General features: G+C 41.6%; 1 protein-coding gene across 1 annotated transcript in view; it reads left to right on the top strand.

Moving 5' to 3' along the window:
* MYOM1 (myomesin 1) overlaps positions 1-14,614 on the top strand; it is a 190,527-nt gene extending 175,913 nt beyond the window's left edge. The window contains exons 30-37 of the mRNA XM_073550891.1: positions 859-946; positions 1,292-1,330; positions 2,466-2,571; positions 8,627-8,790; positions 9,173-9,209; positions 10,407-10,429; positions 11,473-11,528; positions 12,025-14,614. Coding sequence (XP_073406992.1) covers positions 859-946; positions 1,292-1,330; positions 2,466-2,571; positions 8,627-8,790; positions 9,173-9,209; positions 10,407-10,429; positions 11,473-11,528; positions 12,025-12,312 — 801 coding nt within the window. The 3' untranslated portion in view covers positions 12,313-14,614. The remainder of the gene's footprint in view (positions 1-858; positions 947-1,291; positions 1,331-2,465; positions 2,572-8,626; positions 8,791-9,172; positions 9,210-10,406; positions 10,430-11,472; positions 11,529-12,024) is intronic.
* The last annotated feature ends 2,369 nt before the right edge of the window (positions 14,615-16,983 follow it).

Below are 16,983 nucleotides of genomic sequence, written 5' to 3'. Positions count from 1 at the left end.
CCGAGGGCCCACGAAAATCTGGAGCCAGCCCTACCCCCCACAACTTTAGCCAAATAACCCCCAGTTTTCATTGCCTAACTATTATTATAAAATAAATTAAGGTTGACAAGCTTAAGTAATAAGAATTGATGTTTTTGGCATTAAAATGGGCACTGTAGGTGTGTTTCCTGTTGTCCACTCCCTGCCGACCTTGGTTCCCCATTGACTTGCATTGGGTTTCATGTTTCAGTCGGCCTTCGACTTTTCACGATAATCGGCCGATTTCGTTCTACCCGACATTTTCAAAAGTCGGGTTTCATGAAACCCGACTCGACCCGAAAAAGGCATAGTCGCTCATCTCTACATTGCAGTGCTGGAATGGTGCTTTTAATGTAAGGTCCCTGCCCCTAGTATTATACTCACCACCCGCCATCTTCAGCTGTTCCTGGTGCCACTCCAGATACGCGCCACCATCTTGTGACCGCAGCTTCTAAATGACCGGGGGTCAGAGGTAACGGTCACAAGCTCTAGCTGTAAGTCTATGGGAGCCTCATACTGGTCTCGTTTTGGGCTCTCATAGACTTACACTGACTTGTAACTTGGAGATCGCTCAGCAAACACTTAAGCGATCCAGCACCGACTGGTGCGGCACCAATAAAAGATGAAGACAGCAGCTGGAAAGTATTAGACTAGGGGCAGGGAACTTAGATTAGTGGCACCACTCCACTCTTCAATAAAAAAAAATTGCTGGAGTGGTGCTTTAGGGCTGCTCATTCTATCCCATTTTTTTGGGATAAGCCACACTTGCCAAATTTCTGCAATAGTTACAGTGTTTCATCACATCTGCTTTGAATGTTGTCTTCCAACATTTACTCGTAGGTATCTAGGAAGGATGCTGGTACATATGAGTTAATCTTGAAAGATGACAGAGGGAAAGACAAGAGTGTACTTAAGCTCAAGGATTCAGGTAAGACCAGTTACATTGGTTTTTCAACACTTGCCTGTCTGCCTCAAATACTTACCTGTCTGTAGCTGGAAGTTTGTTATTCTGCGCTTCTCCACTTATTGCATAAAATGCCTGTAGGTGTATAGATTGTTGGGATACCAAGTCCTTATATCTGTTGTACCTGCCTTACCGTTAGATTAAGGATGACTTTATAAGTAGGTTATTCTACAGTAAATGTGCCCCCTTGTTCTGTGCCGCCATATTCCATCACTTATTCCTATGCATGCATTTTACCATCCTGTGATTCATTCTGCTTATTTGCAAATATTAACACACTTTTAACTGTATATTTTCCAATTTTCATAGCATTTGATGATCTCATGACCGCAGTCTGCAAAATGATTGGTAAGTATGTTATAACTCAGTTGATGGCTTGAATACGGCCTAACTCACTGCCACCAAAGTGATAAGGTGTCTCCTGTGTCAGATAGCAAGTCACATCTCTACAATTGTACTCCAGAGTACAAAGGGTTAAATTGGTTTGCAAACTAAATCCTTAACCCCTTTACAACCTTTGGATTTTCAGTGTTGGCGTTTTCGTTTTTTTGCTCCCTTTCTTTCCAAAGTCATAACTTTCTTATTTTTCCATCCATATGGCCGAGTGAGGGCTTGTTTTTTGCAGGACGAGTTGTACTTTTGAACAACCCCATTGATTTTACCATATAGTGTATCATAAAACAGAAACAAAAATTCCAAGTGCGGTGAAATTGCAAAAACAGTGCTTCAGGCCTGCTATGTGAACCATAAATGATCATCTACTATGAACGTTTGCCATGGGCCGGCATTCAGCGCAGATCAGCAACGGCAAGTATTGGGGTCTTCTGCAGACTATCGGTTGTAATGCGAACCCATTGGCGCCCCGCGATCATGTGACAGGGGCGCCAATGGGCGAGGTTTGTGTTTTGCTTCCATTGTGCACATGTTAAATGCTGCTACAACTAACACAGCATTTAACATGTTAACAGCTGTTAGAGGCACATGGCAGCTGATCAAATCAGCTGTCATGTGCCTGAAAAGATGAGGGCTAAACGCCGGAGCCCGCATTAAATGCCGGGACACGACCTATGCCGTACCTATGCTTCATAGGTTGTGAAGGGGTTAAAAAAATCTGCATAATAATATTTTACACTTCCCTCATGCTTCAACATTTAGATGTTCATATCTTAACCTGTCACCAGTTCATATGCACACCTAATATAAGAAGACTTGATTTTCTGTGACGCTTGACTACCTCCTTTATTCCTATGAGACGCACTATGAGGCATAAAAGAGTAAGATCCGGTCCACAGAAAAGATGCTGCGTGATGCAGCTAGTCAAAGTGTGGATCAGGTCGGAAAATGTGGCAATCTGTAAGTGTATTAACAGCAGTCTTTTTTTTCGCAAAAATAAAAGCAAAGAGTCCTAAAGTTAAGCATGTTCATGTGAGTGCTTCCTTGTTTGGCAAAAAATAATATTCCATTTATCGTATTTTTTTTTTAGCTGGGTCAGCTACACAACTGAAGATTCAGAGCAATGAGGAAGGCATAAGATTGTACTCATTTGTAAACTATTATGTGGAAGATCTCAAAGTGAGCTGGGTACACAAGTAAGGAAACTGCTTTCAGTAAATGTTGAATAAATCAATAGTATATATTGATATATACAGGTGCATCTCACAAAATTAGAATATCATCAAAAAGTTAATTTATTTCAGTTCTCCAATACAAAAAGTGAAACTCATCTATTTTATAGAGCAGGGGTGGGCAATTAATTTTCCTGAGGGGCCACATGAGAGACCGTGTCTGTTGTGGAGGGCCGAACTAATAGACCGAAATTAATTCTGCTCTATATTAATATTGATATATTATAATTATTATATTATTGATAATTTTATTAATATTAATTGTATCACTTAATATTGAGTAGAATTCAGTATGCTGACATCCCCTATATATCGTTTGAACCCAAGCACAGCCCCTTCTGTATATCGTATGAGCCCTCCAACAGCCCGTGATATGCGGCATGAGCCCCACACAGCCTCCCCATATACGACATGAGCCCCACACAGCCTCCCTATATATACTGCATGAGCCCCACACAGCCTCCCTATATACACTGCATGAGCCCCCATAGCCTCCCCATGTGCTGCATGTGGCCCTCATATGCAGCACCATGTGCAGCATGTTGCCCACATGTGCAGCACCATGTCACCCCCATGTGCATCACCATGTCACCCCCATATGCAGCACCATGTCACCCCCATGTGCACCACCATGTCACCCCCCATGTGCAGCACCATGTCACACCCCCATAGCCTCCCCAAGACCACCCAAACAGCCCATACACATGAGTAAAAAAAAAACACATACTCACCTCGGTCCCATTCCCCGGCGCTCTGCTTCTCTCCCTGCCTCTGGTTGCGAGGACTCTCCGGAGTACACAGCTGACGAGATGAAATTACGTCATCGCATCAGCTGTTTCAAATGCTGATTGGTGGAGGAAGTGGCCAGAGGCCCCTCCTCCACCAAAGGAGTCAGCAGCACAGCGCAGAGCCGCACATGGAAACAGCAAGCGGGCAGGCACCGTGTGGCCCGTGGACCTCTGATTTCCAGCCCCACGGCTGTCTCGGTCCGCGGGCCGGACTAAGACAGCTAGAGAGCTGGAAGTCGCCCAAGGGCAGCACTTTGCCCGGGTCTGATATAGAGTTATTAGAAGCAGAGTGATCTATTTCAAGTGTTTATTTCTGTTAATGATAATAATTATGGCTTACAGCCATGAAAACCCAAAAGTCATTATCTCAGTAAATTAGAACACTTTATAAGACCAGCTTGAAAAAATGATTTTATAACTTGAAATGTTGGCCTACAGAAATGTATGTTCATTAAATGCACTCAATACTTGGTCAGGGCTCCTTTGGCATCAATTACTGCATCAATGCAGCATGACATGGAGGCGATCAGCCTGTAGCACTGCTGAGGTGTTATGGAAGCCCAGGTTGCTTTGATAGCAGCCTTCAGCTCATTTGCATTGTTGGGGTCTGGTGTCTCTCATCTTCTTCTTAACAATATCTCCAATATCTCATAGATTCTCTATGGGGTTAAGGTCAGAGGAGTTTGGTGGCCAATCAAGCACAGTGATACTGTTGTTTTTAAACCAGGTATTAGTACTTTTGGCAGTGTGGACAGGTGCCCCGTCCTGCTGGAGAATTAAATTTCCATCTCCAAAAAGCTTGTCGGCAGAGGGAAGCATGAAGTGCTCTAAAATTTCCTGGTAGATGGCTGCGCTGACTTTGGTCTTGATAAAACACAGTGGACCTACACCAGCAGATGACATGGCTCCCGAAACCATCACTGATTGTGAAAACTTCACACTAGACCTTGGAAATCAAGGTCCCAGAGTCTGGAGGAAGAGTGGAGAGGCACACAATACAAGCTGCTTGAGGTCAAGTGTGAAGTTTCCACATTCAGTGATGGTTTGGGGAACTGTCATCTGCTGGTATAGGTACACAGTGTTTTATCAAGACCAAAGTCAGCGCAGCCGTCTACCAGGAAATTTTAGATCACTTCATGCTTCTGGGTTGCCCTCCCAGGGCTGTGGGGTACTCGGTACCGGGCCGGTCTGTCAGAGGGGATTGTCACAGCAGCGGTGACCCGGTCCGTGGCCCTGGGCACACATGTAAAAGGGGTTGAGTGATGGGAATAAAGTTTATGAATAGATGATTTGTGACGCCACCTGTGGTGTTCGGCAAGGGAGGTGTTAAGCAGACGCTGCAGACAGATCCTCTGGGACAGATGGTGTAGTGCAGCAATGATGTTGTAGCCCTCCACAGGCAGGGCTGTAGTCCCAGGGCAGTGAGTAGATGAAGAGGATAGGTGTTGAGGAAGAGGGTGCAATGTCTGGCACAGAGATGTAGCAGTGCTGAAGAAGTTGCAGGAAGAAGGCAAGGACACAACAAAGTGTAGTTTCTTTACCTTTACTTTGTAAGTGCAGTCCAGGGTCCAGATTACAGATGGCATAGGAGCTGATTAGCCTGGAAGCAACTTAGGAATCTCTCTATCAGATGGGTTGTGTAGTCTCCTCTCTAGCGCTTACTTGAGGTACATGCAGTACTGTGTTACACTGACGTTCCTCCTTCTTCTTTCTTTTTGGATCTACCTCGTATGGCAGACAGCTGTAGCCTTCTATCTCCTTTGGCTCACACGACGCTGTTGTGCCTCCGAGTCTTAGATGGGAATAGAGCATTTACTGCTTCCTATTCCTCTGGTTTCTGTTGCAGGACTGTCAGTATCCATACAACCTTGGAGACCAGGCTCCAGATCATGCGCTCTAGCTGGGAATGAGCTTCAACTCTCTGCTCAATCCCCCAGCTCCTCTCTCCACATCCACACACTTCGCCCTCCTCACAGAACTGACTAATTTCCCCTCCTGGCCCCCAGAGAGAAGCTCTTCCCCTTAGTATTGGTTCAGAGCTCCTCTGCTGGCCTGGAGTGGGAACTGTGTTGTATGTAGAGATTAACTGTCAGAGAGACCCTTCATTGCTTCCAAACCTGACATCACCCTCCCTGGAGGAAGGCAATGCCAGTGTTGCGACCATACTCCTGGGGGCACCACACTTCCCTCTGCTGACAAGCTTTTTGGAGATGAAAGTTTCATTCTCCAGCAGGACTTGGCACCTGTCCACACTGCCAAAAGTACCAGTACCTGGTTTAAAAACAACAGTATCAATGATTGGCCAGCAAACCCGCGTGACTTTAACCCCATAGATTCTCTTGGGGTATTGTAAAGAGGAAGATGACACCAGACCCCACAATGCAGACGAGCTGGTCTGCTATCAAAGCAACCTCGGCTTCCATAACACCTCAGTAGTGCCACAGGCTGATCACCTCCATGCCATGCTGCATTGATGCAGTAATTGATGCCAAAGGAGCCCCGACCAAGTATTTAGTGCATTTACTGAATATACATTTCAGTAGACCAACATTTTGGATTTTAAAATATTTTTTTTCAAGCTGGTGTTATAAAGTTTTCTAATTTACTGAGATAATGACTTTTGTGTTTTCATCGGCTGTAAGCCATAATCATCAACAATAACAGAAATAAACACGTGAAATAGATCACTCTGTTGGTAATGACTCTATATCATATATGAGTTTCACTTTTTGTATTGAAGAACTGAAATACATTAACTTGTTGATGATATTCTAATTTTGTGAGAAGCACCTGTATATAGCAAATCTAAAAAAACATTGTAATATATCTTATCATAGAATTCCACTTTTTTCTCTTCTTTTGAGCCACTTCTCCTCCTCCTACCTCTTGAATTCTTAATTCTCTCTGGAAAAAAACAGCTCATCTAGATGGATGGCCAGCTCAGTGAGATATCTGGTTACATCTCTTATTAGGCTCAATGGAGATGGGAGGGTTAAAGAGGAGTGAGAAGCTGAATGTGGAAACAAGCAGAGGGAGACACAGAGAGACCACACTGAGCTTTCTAAAATTCTTTAAGCTCACAACCGAGCTGGATTCACATTTACACTGCTCAGGGTTTCTGTATATTGACCTACATGCTGCTGTTTCTGTCTGCTAACAAAGGAATGAAAAGCAGCAATTTCACTCTGTGGGCTGTGCTGTGCTGTGTCTAAGAGACATCATAACAGCAAATCTGTTTCCATCAGCTCACATTCAATTGAAAATTTATAGCTAGAGGCTGAAGTTGAATAAAACTGCCGAAAATACAGGCAAAAAATATCACATCCTGACAGTGTTATTCTTCATCTACGCACATTATAGCTTATTGTGTAGCTACCCTTTAATCCAGCAAGTAGTATTTAATATTTTGGAGCCAAATATGGAGATCAGAGATCGCGGTATAAGCACGTGCCAACTCAGGTGCCATTTTATTGAAGTAACGTACTAGAATGTCAACATAGCAGTATGCACACGTGGCCATAGGCATAATGGTGATAGCCATCACGTGTGGAGTCTGAGTGCCGAAGTCAACAGGTGCATGATATACGGTGCCATTTTGTTGAAGACACCGTGTCTGCGAATTCGCAAACACAGTGTCTTCAATAAAATGGCGCCGTAGTTTGGTATACACACCCGCTGACTCCTACGCTATGCGCACATGCTGACTCCTGTGCCACACTGCGCAGGGGTTGCCCATTCCGGGTTCGGACAGAAGGACATATCACCATTATATATAAGATAAAATGGTGTCAAAGTCGGCGCATGTACACTGCAAGACATTCTGTGTGAACCACTCTTTTTAAAGTCTGTGGTATTTATTTATGTTGAGTTGATGGTGCAGGAGTTTGTGAGTAGAGGCTTATGTATGTCTTCCTCTCCTGGCTGCATTCCTTCTTTTTATTTTTTTTTTTTTCACTGTGCCCGGACTTTGTAGGTCGAGTGTTTTGCATAGTTCAATAAAATAATGCCGAAGTCAGCTCATGCTAATGCAGTGGCTATGGCCGGCACGTGCGCACTGCTCTATTGACGTTGTAGTACAATGCTTCAAAAAATGATGCTGGAGTCAGCCTGTGTGCATACCGCAATCTCCGTCAGCATTTTATTGAAGTAATGTAGTACAACCTCAACATAGCATTGCACACCCGCCGTCCATGTGCATAATGGTGTTGACCTGCGTGCGCACTGCTATGTTGACTTTGTAGTAAAATTCTTCAATAAAATGTTGCTGGAATTAGCACATGCACATACCTAATTAGCCGGTGCCATTTTTGTGAAGACACTGTGTCTATGAATTTGCATATACATTGTCTTCAATAAAATGGCGCCGGAGATCGCAGTATGCACATGCGCTGACTCCGGCGACATTTTATTGAAGTAACGTACCACAATGTCAGCATAGCATGTGCATGCGCTGGCCACTGGGATAATAGTGATAGCCGGCACGTTCGCACAGCTATGTATATGTTGTAGTACAGTTCTTAAAAAAAAATAGTGCAGGAGTCAACGTGTGCGCATCCTGCCATATCCGGTGCCATTTTGTTGAAGCTACTGTGTCTGTGAATTCACTTACAGTGTCTTCAATAAAATGGTGCTGTAGTGCAATATATGAACGCAATGACTCTGGCACCACACTGCACAGGCGCTGCCAATCCCGGCTTCAGACAAAAGGATCCATCCACTGTTAAATGTAAGATTTTATGTACATTATATATGAGTTCATAAGTAAATAGAGACTCACTTGTCACCAGTATGTAGGTACTAGTTCACTTGAGTGCAGCCACAGTTCGCAAGGAAGGAAGAACATTTGCTTGCGCAGTTGCTTTTGTAACTCCGTATAAATAGAGATAAATCTGTGGACACTTTATTCTCCCCCTCTTGCTGTGTGGTTACCACTCCTGACATCATGCACATAGGTCTTACGGGCATCATTATGGCGCTGGCACGCTATGCAGTTGATAATGTTTTATGCGTTTACTAGTAGCGGTTTAGAACTTGTCACTCGATTAGTCAAGGGTAAGGCTGCATCTAAAAAATAGCTATCATGGCAGGTTTTGTACAAAACATATCTAATCTCCATGTTTCAGAGGGAAGGATGTCATTTTACATTCTAGATCTGACAGATGAAAGCCTGGAATCGCTCTCATGTAAAATGATCTGAATTCATCTTCAGTTTATTCCTTGTTTCATTACAGTGAAAATAAGATAAAGTACACAGAGCGAGTGAAGAGCGGGGTCACTGGAGAGATGCTCTGGCTACAGATTAATGAGCCTACCCCAAGCGACAAGGGCAAATATGTGCTGGAAATGTTTGATGGAAAAAATACTCACACAAAGAACTTAGATCTCTCCGGACAAGGTAAAGATTAATATGTGATTTATGTAGCCATAAATAATGATAGCTTACTGCTACTACAATAAACAAGTCCTTATGGTTTCATTTCTTGCATGATTCTTATCAGATATTTAGAGACAAAGCCATTTTCATCCAAGATATTCTGCAAACTAAATAGGACCTAAATAGATGGATGGATGGCTAGATAAAGATAATAAGAGGCAGCACTCCATTAATAAGTAAAAAGTGTGGACTTTATTAGCCCATGTGGTGACATTTCGGTCTTATCACAGAACGTTTGTCAAGCCTTGAGAGGTTCTGGGATAGCAGACTTGTTTTTCTGCACTTTACCTGAATTCACCTTTACGGTCTCTAATTTCTAATCCCATGATTATTTGCGTTGCAGCTTTCGACGAGGCCGTTGCTGAATTCCAGAGATTGAAGTAAGTATATCATAAACGTGCGCACTACATTACAAATTAATAAAAACATCGACCGTCTCTTGGTGCTGGCGTCCTGGTGGAATGCGTTATCTTCTAATCAATATTTGCGGTTCATTGTTCTTGTCGCTAAGTAAAGAATATGACAGGATGTAAAGATTTACTGAATATTTGCTAATAGCAGTCACGGATCCTGCTTGTTTCCAGATTTAACAATTGTCAACACTGTTCTTTTCTGGGGCTAATGAGGATAATATTTAATAGACCCATTATTTCCACCAATAAACTACTATTAGTCGGTCTACAGAAGATTAGACAGTGAATATTGCTGTCATATGGGTTTATTACATATATACTTGTAAAGAAAGACGTCCAAAGCTTCCTCCACTGGATCAATATGGAGTTGCCCATCGATAGTGATAAAACACTTCTTGACCTCGGGCCATCAGTCCACCAGCTTTGAACCACATCATTTGGGGCCAGCTGCATGATGGCCAGGAGCCACACGATTATGATAGCAAATAGGGTTACCGTTGGGTATCACAGTGAGTGGAGTTTTGGATAAATGAAGCTAAGGGCACCGGGCGCTGTCACCATTACTGCCACATATAGTGTACATTCAATATGTTAAGATAAACATCCATTTTAGTATAAGAAGTTTAATCATAAACCTATAATTGTATTATCCCTCATAAATGACACTGATGCTGTTTGGAATGGGTGGATGAGATTGATGAGCATGAGACAAATTAAATGGGTTGTCCAGATTTTCCATGATATTCTGCAGTCACTCCATGTGACTGCAAACTTGTGAATCCTCACATTATGCACAGCACGTGCCATGAGGATTTCCCAGTACTGGCAGCAGCACCGAGTGTACTCAAGTTTGCGATATGCATATTCCTGACCACATTCCGACTAGACGTCCATGACCTTGCTCAGTACAAGTGACTTGAGCGAGATTGCGCACATCTAGTTGGAATGTGGCTGGAAGTATGCATATCACATCGTTGGGGTCACATGACCACTCAGTCTTGCTGCCGGCACCAGAGAATCCTCACAGTGTGTGGTGTGCACAATGTGAGGATTCACAAGTTTGATAAACACCTGGACAACCCCTTTAACTAGAGCTCTGTTTCTGTGTAGCTGATATGACATGCAAGTAAGTTTTAATCCTTCTTTCTTTTACTCCAATAACAGGCAAGCCGCAATAGCAGAAAAGAGTAAGTATCCTTCTATAGTCTTCACACTTCTACATGCACTTACATTGCTTTTATGAATGATTCCTGCTACTAAAGTAAAGCCCGCTGCTCCTAGAAAACAATAAGAGAACATGATGCACCTCCAATTAGCCCATAAAATATGGTAATGTAGTACGGACCCCACAGGATTTGTTTTACTCCCACAAGCATTGCTGATGCTGTTCTTTATGGGGGACATTTTCTGGCACTAGTGCTTATGAGGGCAGGGCTGGCAGAGTTCATTGTGGGCACTATACTGAGACTGTGTATAGGGAGGCACTGCTGGCACTGTATAGGTGGCACTGGAATAGTATTAGTATCACACTGATAGCACTGTTCATCGGGTCACTTTCATGGCATTGTTAATACAGGCACTCTGTTTATGCAGAAAATTTCCATGGCACACTTGTAAGGATTACCTGGGGTACCTGGAGGTGGGTAGCTCTTGGTCAATCCCTTGGGTGTAGTTGTGATTCTAGGCTAAAGAGAGAAGCAAAACAGAACACAAGTCTTCTCAGCTGGTCATACCCAACCCTACACCATGCCTTTTTTAGGCAAGAACGTGACCTCCTATTTATCCACTTTCCCTGCTAACTTGGGTGATAGGAGACTCTTGCCGCTTTTGCATTCCCACACTTGCTGTGCTATGGGATAGGAAGATGCCACTCCTAACAGGACACTTAGGGACGAATTCTCTGTGCTGCGACTATAGACCTGATGTCATCATTACTTCACCTGGCCTAAGGATTACAGCACATCCTAAAGTAGTAAAAACATGAGTTGATATCAATCAGCACATAAAGATGATAACAAGTAAGCATTAAATAGCATTTGTAGAACTGTCCTGGGGGAGGGTCAACGTCTCATAGTACCCCTTACCTGCTGACAGTTCAAGTTGGTCTTGCAGTGAGAGCCTTTCTATTAAAAATAAATGTCCCTTAGCCATACCTGCTTTTTTGTCTGCTTTTCTGTCCAATCATCCCAAATTTGTAATACTTTTGTTGATGTTTTTTCTGTCCTTCTAGATCGCGCCAGAGTAGTAGGAGGTTTGCCTGATGTTGTTACCATACAGGAAGGAAAGGTAAAGTAATATGTCATAAGTCTGAACAAAAGGGGCAAAAAAGAATGATGTTGATTTTGTAACGGTTCGTATGTGTGACTGTAGGAAACCGGAACCCTGCAGGTAGCGATCTGCAGTGGTAACTCAGTCACTGTGAAGTCAAGGATCCTGTCCGGTAGATCACAGCTCCAGTGTGCTAATTCTCAGGGACCCTTTATAGAAGTGTAATTTTCAGTGCAGCAAATATATCACACAATGCAGCATTATTCATGTCATGGTAATGGATGACCAGGTTGTCACAGTGTTGTGACGTGTATGAATACTCCATTATTTCTGAGAAACACAACAGGTAAGACTTACATCCCTCCTACATTCAACAAATTTATGACATTAGATCAAATGTGTATTAGATCCCACCACCTCACAATGAAGATCATCATGTCGCACAGTTTTTTTGGGGGGTTACATGAACCCAGTAGTTCTTTACATGGACCTCATCTGTGTTGTCCGCTTCTAGGCACTTAACCTGACATGTAACATCTGGGGTGATCCAGTTCCTGAGGTCACTTGGATGAAGAATGAGAGGGAACTGACAGGAGATGACCACTGCATCCTGAAGTTCGAGTCCGGGAAATATGCCAGCTTTGCCATTACCACCGTCTCGCAAGCTGACTCTGGCAAATATTGCATCCGGGCAAAGAACAAATATGGCACTGAGACTAATGATTTCACTGTAAGTGTGTTTAATCCAGAGGGTGAAGAACCAGCGGAGGAGGAGGCTCAGACTGATGCTAAGAAAAAATAGCTGAGAGGGAAAAATTAAGGAAGGTAGAATGATGTTAAGTGCTATTAGGGTGTGAATGAGTTGTTGCTTCTTAAACCCCTCTTAAGACCTCTCAGCTTTGCAAGTGTTAAGGTAAAATATTGAATTCTCCTGATACACACATATAGTCAGCCCTGACTCCTTTGGGGAGATTCTGGGAACTTGTACTTTTGGGAGGCTTTAAGAGATGTTTAAGGATTGATGTTTAATTGACTCCACTCCTTTAACCTACCTCTTTTTTAGACTACAACTTAGTTAACTTAGACAATTTAAGTCATGGCTGTCACCTCCTTTCTTGTGGTAGCCATTTTATGGGCCGAGTCAGTATTTGTCTATAGGCTTGGAGCATATACATTCTGCCACTAATCATTAGCGGGACTATTAGCTCAGCCCATAAGAACACTCTACAGTTATACGAGGTGAATAAAGTTTACATAAACTGTGAATCAAATGATTTAGATATAGACACAATATATATCTTTAAAGTAATGGAGGCAGACTTTCATGTTTCCATGTATCTAAATATAACATTTGTGTATCATTGTCCATTTTAGTATGTAGCATCCATTTACTTAAATCACCTTAGCTTAAATATTTAGTCTTAATTCCCCATAACATAATCATAGGAAAGTGATCCTAAAATGAAGAACAAAACTCAAGCTTAACAAAAATCAAAATTTCTGATCTACATTAGTCTTAACTTTATCTAGGACTCAATACCTGTACTACCTGATATAATAAAACTACACTATTTTTTTCCAGTCTTAAGGCTGTGTTCACATCTGCACTGTTCTGTTCCTAAGACATAAAAACCAGTGGAAATGAACAATGAAATTTAGACAAATCCATCACAGGAAGGACACTAATGGATTCTAGGCTAACCCATTGACTTAAAACAGGGTCTGTTGGGTTTATGTCATGGTGTCCACTATTTGTTTCTGTAAGATGTGACGTAACCTGCAACAGAAGCTCCTAATATAATCTCCAATGTAATGAACGCAGCCTTACCCAGATAGATACCCAGATAATTTTTCTTCTACGCCCCAAATACAGAGTTTTTAACAATCCTATTGTTAAATTGAAACTTCTGACCCTTGAAATAGATGAAACCAACAACCAAACCACAAATCTGAATGAACCACTGAGAATTTTGATTTATTGGTTATGAAAAAGTCATTTTGATCATAGTAGTAAATACTACATCTGTGCATATATTCTATACAAAAGCAAATGTATCAAACAATTCAAACAAAAAGTAAAAGTTACAAAAAAAGTGAAAAAAACCCATTAGTGCTGATTAATTACCTTTTACAGAATCATAATGCGCGACTACAGGTACTATCATATCATGATGAGATGAGGTGGGTAAAAGAACTGGAGTATTGTTAAGACTTAAATCTACATAGTTCTGCATTGGCGTGTCGTAAAAATCTGCATTTCCTACTTCATTTCTTTGATCTGAGCAGTTATAGTTATCCCTAAGTTCGCGTGTTTCTATTATCCTGCATGATTGACAGTAGTCCAATTTTCTACCCACACAATTTAGTGAATTTAATAGGAAATTATGTGAATATAAGCTGCATTTACACTAAAAGGTTATTGTAAATGAGCATTCCTGGGAACACTTGTTTCACAATAATCGTGAGGTGTAAGCAAATATCATCGTTCTCGGCAGCACATCACCCTACGTAAACAGTATGTGCTGCCGAGAACAATGGCAACACGTGCATGCTAATTGAGCTATTCAAAATTACTCAGCGCAGACCGTTTAGCGTGGTTTGCCTATGTAAACAGCCTTGTAAAAGACTGCCGATCGTTACATTTTTGTTGACTGGCGGTCATTTAGTGTCACCAGTCAATTCATGTAAATGGACTGTGTCTTTCGACATCAATGTCCACATTGTAAATGGTTTAAATTTGTGTGTGGATATGGATTTAGACAGAGATTTGGATCCTTTTAAAGTCCATGAGATAAGGCAGAAGTGCTCAGTAATTGTAAAAGGTCATTAAAAAAAAAATCACATTTTTAAGACACGCCAAACAGTTATGGGGCGTGGTAAGACACAACCAGGAGGATTCGGAGAAGTTCTGGTTTTAGGAGTCTAATGAAACAGTGCTGTAGTTTAACTGTGTAATTTCATACTGTACTGTAATATCACCAATATACTGTATCCTTCATTAGCATTCACTCTCATTTCTGGTAATCATTGAGTATTCAGTCACTGTATGTGTCCTCTCACTGTTCACTAATAAACTGAGCACATATTTTCATCTCTACCTCCACCATTGTTTCACTGCGTGTCTTTCTTTCGATCACCAACCTTCACCCTCCGCACCGCTTAGATTACAGTTACCTTCACTAAAATCATAAGGAATTTCACAAATTCATCACCCACAATTACTATTATCACTGAATACCAGGAGAGGTTCTAGAAAGACAATCAGACATCACTGGACGTTGTAGAATAATATGTATTTCACCCTAATGGAGTATCACACTTAACATTTAGCCACTGGATAGGTTGCAGCAAAGTAGTAGAGAATGAGGTAAAGAAGTTTTTCACATGGCGATGAGTTTTACGTAGTAGATTTGTGTAGATAGAAGTAGATCGCTATAGTTCTTTTTTAAGCAACAACTTAAAAATAAAAAAAATACAAAATGTTTGAGCCATCAGCAGGAGTGGGTTATGATACCTCTAAACTTCCAACGGCCACCAAAAATCACCACTGACAGTGATCGGATCTCCTGAAGTTCTCTTGTCGTTTCTGTAAATTTTCATGACCCAGATAGTGAAAACCCTGACTTTATGCACCAATGATAATGGGAGGAGAACCTGAACTAAGGTACACCTACACAGGTCCTATTCATTGTGGATTTTCTCTAGCAGAAAACTGAACCAAAGGCTTACGATTTACCTGTGATTTTGCCAGTCAAATTTGTACATTCCTAAATGTGAAAAGCCAAATTTTGTGTCCTCACTAGAAATGTGGGAATTTGCTCGGATTTTGTACCCGAATCTGATTTTGACATATTCGTGCTATAATCGAACACTATTCATGCTGAATGTTTGTCTCATGATCAGTTCCGAACATATTCGGTAATTTCTACTCTCATTGACTCAAATGACGTTTGGCTGTGTTCGAAGAATATTGCAAAAACAATATTCAAATCCAATCGTATTCGCAAATTCGCTCATCTCTAGTCTTCACCACTTGAGTCAGCTGACTATAGAAAAGATATTGCAAAAAAAAGGGGGAGACAAAAAAGCGCAATAGGGTCTTATCCACGTTACAAAAGACAGTATATCATGAAATCTGCTCACCTGGTTAGGATGAGATAAGAGCGTGTAGGTAGCGGCTGCTGCAGATCCACAGGTCTTCAGTGACCAAAGAAATGATGAATCCAAAGGGAGTTTGTAGCTCCACCTGGTATTTCCTGATGAAGGGGGCATGAGACCCCTGAAACGCGTAGAATAAAACCACTGCAATCATACAGCATTCTCCTGGAATTTGTCTAAAGCGGCAGCGCGGAATATAGCTACAAACTCCCTTTGGATTCATCATTGACTATAGAAAAGAAGCATTCAAGTAAGAGTTACACAATTCCAAATGATATTTCCACAGGGTTGGTGAAATGTGCAGCCAAGCGTGACATCATGTTATGTAGTGCGACTGGCACCAATAACATAGAGATTGCACCTACTATGTCAGCAATGTTCCCCAATCAGGCCATCTGTAATCGGTAGCTGTATCCGTCTATAAAATCTAGGCCCAATTTCCTTGCTCCCACATTGTAAGGCTGTAGTCACATAACCACATTATCGAGATGAGTGTTGTCCATGGAAAAAGCTGACACAACTCACACCAATGTTATGCAGTTGGGCTGTTCAGATGATCATTTTCTTTAAAAGGACTGAATGTCATTGTTAAAAACAATTGCAGCATACACTAGTCTATTCTGTATTTCCGATGACACTGACCTATTCAAATCTATAGGTATGTAAAAAAAAAAAGATCCCTTACAGATCAATCATATAGCATCCAATTGTAATGGGTGCATTACCATTATTAACTTCGGAAATTTGGTCTTGAAAATATTTTTCATTTCTGATGTATAAAAACAAATTCTATACAGATGGATGACAATACAGATAAAAAACCATCTGTTTTTTTCTGAATAAAAATCCAACAACTTTTTATATACTTGTTTGAACTTGGCCTAATATGTATGACATTATAATATTGATGTCACTTTAATCTACATAAGGAGGAAGAGTTATGGCAGCATTGGGGGAAGAGTTATGACAGCATTGCAGGAAATATTCAGTATGTGCTAACATTTACTCCAGAATTCTGGAGTAAAAAGCTTTGAAAAGTTGCTAATTTCCGGTGCAACAAGCGGCTGTGCTAAAATTTTGCAACTTATGGCATTCTTGTGCCATTTTCACACAGCTCTGACAAAGTGGACAGAGCTTGAGTGGAACAGGGTACGTGACAACCCTTGATAGTCAAATTCATAACGAACAGTACCGTTCCTTAAGTCACAAATTAGTGGCAAGGCGTACACGGAGAGGCACGCCACTTGTCTGACGCTCCTGATTCATTAAGAAGTGTGTACCTAAATGAAACAGGAGTGTCCGACTCCAAAATGTC

Source organism: Dendrobates tinctorius, unplaced genomic scaffold (genome assembly GCF_039654945.1).
Source record: "Dendrobates tinctorius isolate UK_male_01 unplaced genomic scaffold, ASM3965494v1 ptg000171l, whole genome shotgun sequence".
Taxonomy (NCBI): domain Eukaryota; kingdom Metazoa; phylum Chordata; class Amphibia; order Anura; family Dendrobatidae; genus Dendrobates; species Dendrobates tinctorius.
This window is presented reverse-complemented; position numbering and strand designations above follow the sequence as displayed.